Source organism: Montipora capricornis, chromosome 9 (genome assembly GCF_036669925.1).
Source record: "Montipora capricornis isolate CH-2021 chromosome 9, ASM3666992v2, whole genome shotgun sequence".
In the NCBI taxonomy this organism is placed as follows: domain Eukaryota; kingdom Metazoa; phylum Cnidaria; class Anthozoa; order Scleractinia; family Acroporidae; genus Montipora; species Montipora capricornis.
The window spans coordinates 46,924,406-46,926,905 of NC_090891.1; the positions used below are offsets into that span (position 1 = coordinate 46,924,406).

General features: G+C 38.8%; 1 protein-coding gene across 1 annotated transcript in view; it reads right to left on the reverse strand.

Annotated features, from left to right (window-relative positions):
* Positions 1-2,500, reverse strand: part of LOC138015873 (carbohydrate sulfotransferase 11-like) — a 10,721-nt gene that overhangs the window by 359 nt on the left and 7,862 nt on the right. Inside the window, exon 3 of the mRNA XM_068863001.1 lies at positions 1-955. This exon is cut by the window's left edge and continues 359 nt beyond it. Within this exon, the coding sequence (XP_068719102.1) occupies positions 125-955 (831 nt within the window). The 3' untranslated portion in view covers positions 1-124. The remainder of the gene's footprint in view (positions 956-2,500) is intronic.

The window sequence follows — 2,500 nt, forward strand, 5'->3', positions numbered from 1 at the left end:
AATCCAAGGTAATGCGCTTGTGAATCCCGTTAATCTGGCTGAGCTCACAATCTTTCTAGCTCATATTAAAACATTTCAGTGCGTCAATCGGGCCGAAGTTGGTCCCCTCTTCACCCACTTGCCATTAGTACGGATAGTCGTTGAATATCTCGGAATATCTTGGCTTACGGTATTCGAACAGCTGATAATCCATGTCGTAAATCTTCCTTAACCGCAAAAATTCATTCTCTGTTATTTCAGAATAGAACTGCCTCATAATTCTCTGTCCATTGTTTCTTTTACCAATATCAGGAAACTCAATCTCGTTATTCACTCCCATAATCCCAAGCGCTCGTTTTGCGTCGGATTTCAAAGTGTGATATCTCCCGATAAAGTCATACTTAATGCTACAAGGATCACATATATGATGTTGTGGTTTCCAATGTATATCTAATTTCTCTCTTGGGCGTAAATCGATCAAATATTTTACAAATTCATTAAATGTGGCATATTGATGATCTATTGTTGAATTCCCTCGATATTTCTTGACAATCTCCTTGCCAACACGTTCGTGGTACACCCTCTTGTGATATTCAGTGGTGAACTTGTTCCTGTAGGCTGATAGTACACGTTGTAGAGGCTTTCGAACAAATAAATTTTTTTTATAGGTTTCCAATTTTTGTGTGATTTCCTGTGAAGTATATTTGTCCAAAGTATCTAGCAGCCTTGAATTGTGAGCCGTTTCTCCAGAAATTTCGGCCGTGGTGTTGAAATGACCATTCAGAACAAGAAAAACTCGCTTCCAGTTTCCACACGCCACTTTTGGGACGAAACAGAACAAAGTTTTGTAGCGATTAGACACAAGTGTATTTCTCAGTGTGGAGGAATGTGGAACAGCAGCAGCCTCTACAACACCATACTTACTCTTGCACTTAGTTTCAATCCTCTGTTGGAATTTTCGCATTTCCAGACTGGTCTGAAATAGGGGAAAAGAAATGAGAAAGGATCATTCTATTCAAAGGGGTGATAAAGAACACCGTTTCCAATTGTTCGGAAATTGTGGTTTCGTGGACTGGGTAACCTGTGCAAGCGATCAGAATGATTGAGGGAATCCTGGGTAGTTTCGGTTAACGTCGCTCAAATCGGTTTTGACAATTTTTTTACACTTAACGCCAATGTTACGCTACCATATGAAACGCCAATAATTGCTTAACAAGATGCAGACATATTAATGTAACGTAATAAATTACCATGGAAATAAAAGCACCAACTAAAAACTCACTATATTTTGTTTAAGCGCTTATACCTCAAAAAGGAACTTGGTGACCTCTGTTTGTTATTGCAGGAAAAGTGATAAGCAAGCTATAAGATGAAACTCTTTGCAAAGTTTAAAAGATTCTCTGGAGCGTATTCAGAACCACTTTAAAATTCTCCAATTGTGAAGCTGGCTATGAATCTGCTCCAGAGAATTTTTTAAACCGTGCAGTTTCATCTTAGAGCGTTAATCACTCTCCAGTAATAAAAAATGGGGGTCACTGAGTTCGTTTTTGAGATACACACGCTTTAAGACAAAATACAGGGTGTTATTAAGTGGCTCTTTTGTTGTGATGGGAGGCTATTACGTCACATTAATGAGTGCATCTGGTCAATTTCATATGGTGTCACAACATTGCCATTAAATGAAACAGTTGGGTAGATTCAATCCTTCCTCCTTAATCCGTTTTCCTTCTTGGGAGACTGGAAAATTACCCAGGATTCTCTTGTAACTCACTCTTTAGTAAATGAATGGTTTATTTCAAATCATAACGCATCATTTTTGTTGGTAAGGAAATGGTATTGAGTGACAATAGCCCCGAAATATTTGTGATTTTTGCCTAGTTCCAGGAGCTCATGACTAGAAGCGAACAACAGCTCTATTTTCACAGACTGATTTATTTTATTTCCTGCGAATGAGACTCCTGCGGGATCCCGATGACCAATCACAAGAAACTCATTTGACGTCATAGCGTCACCGAACCGGAACTGCCTTTCTTTTTCGGTCTGTAGAAATGCCGTGACATAGGCTAAGTATGGGAGTTGTGCGCTCCTAGTCATGGTAATTCCAAGAATGTTAATGAACTTTCAACTTTACTGTTTACTCGGAATACCTGAAAGGTATCGGAGATATAACCTCGGTTGACTTTGCTCGGTGCAGCAAAATGCACAATAGAATTAGGAAACGGGGATTTCATCGGTTAAAATCAATGCGCGATAACCACTAGTGAGGTTGTAATAATATTGAAAATATAAACATTTTCAAGATGCAAAGCAAACTTGTGAACACACGAACCTCAAATATCGCAAAGGGTAAACATGACGAACACAAAAGCGATTGAAAGGATCCTAAATAAGAAATTTTTACACGTTAATTGGTATTGTAGCCATACGTGTCAAAATAAATTGAGTTATTGGGTAATTACTCGGACGGAATACGTGAACGGCATCCGAGTTATAATCTGGGTTGACTTTGTTCGGTGAAGCA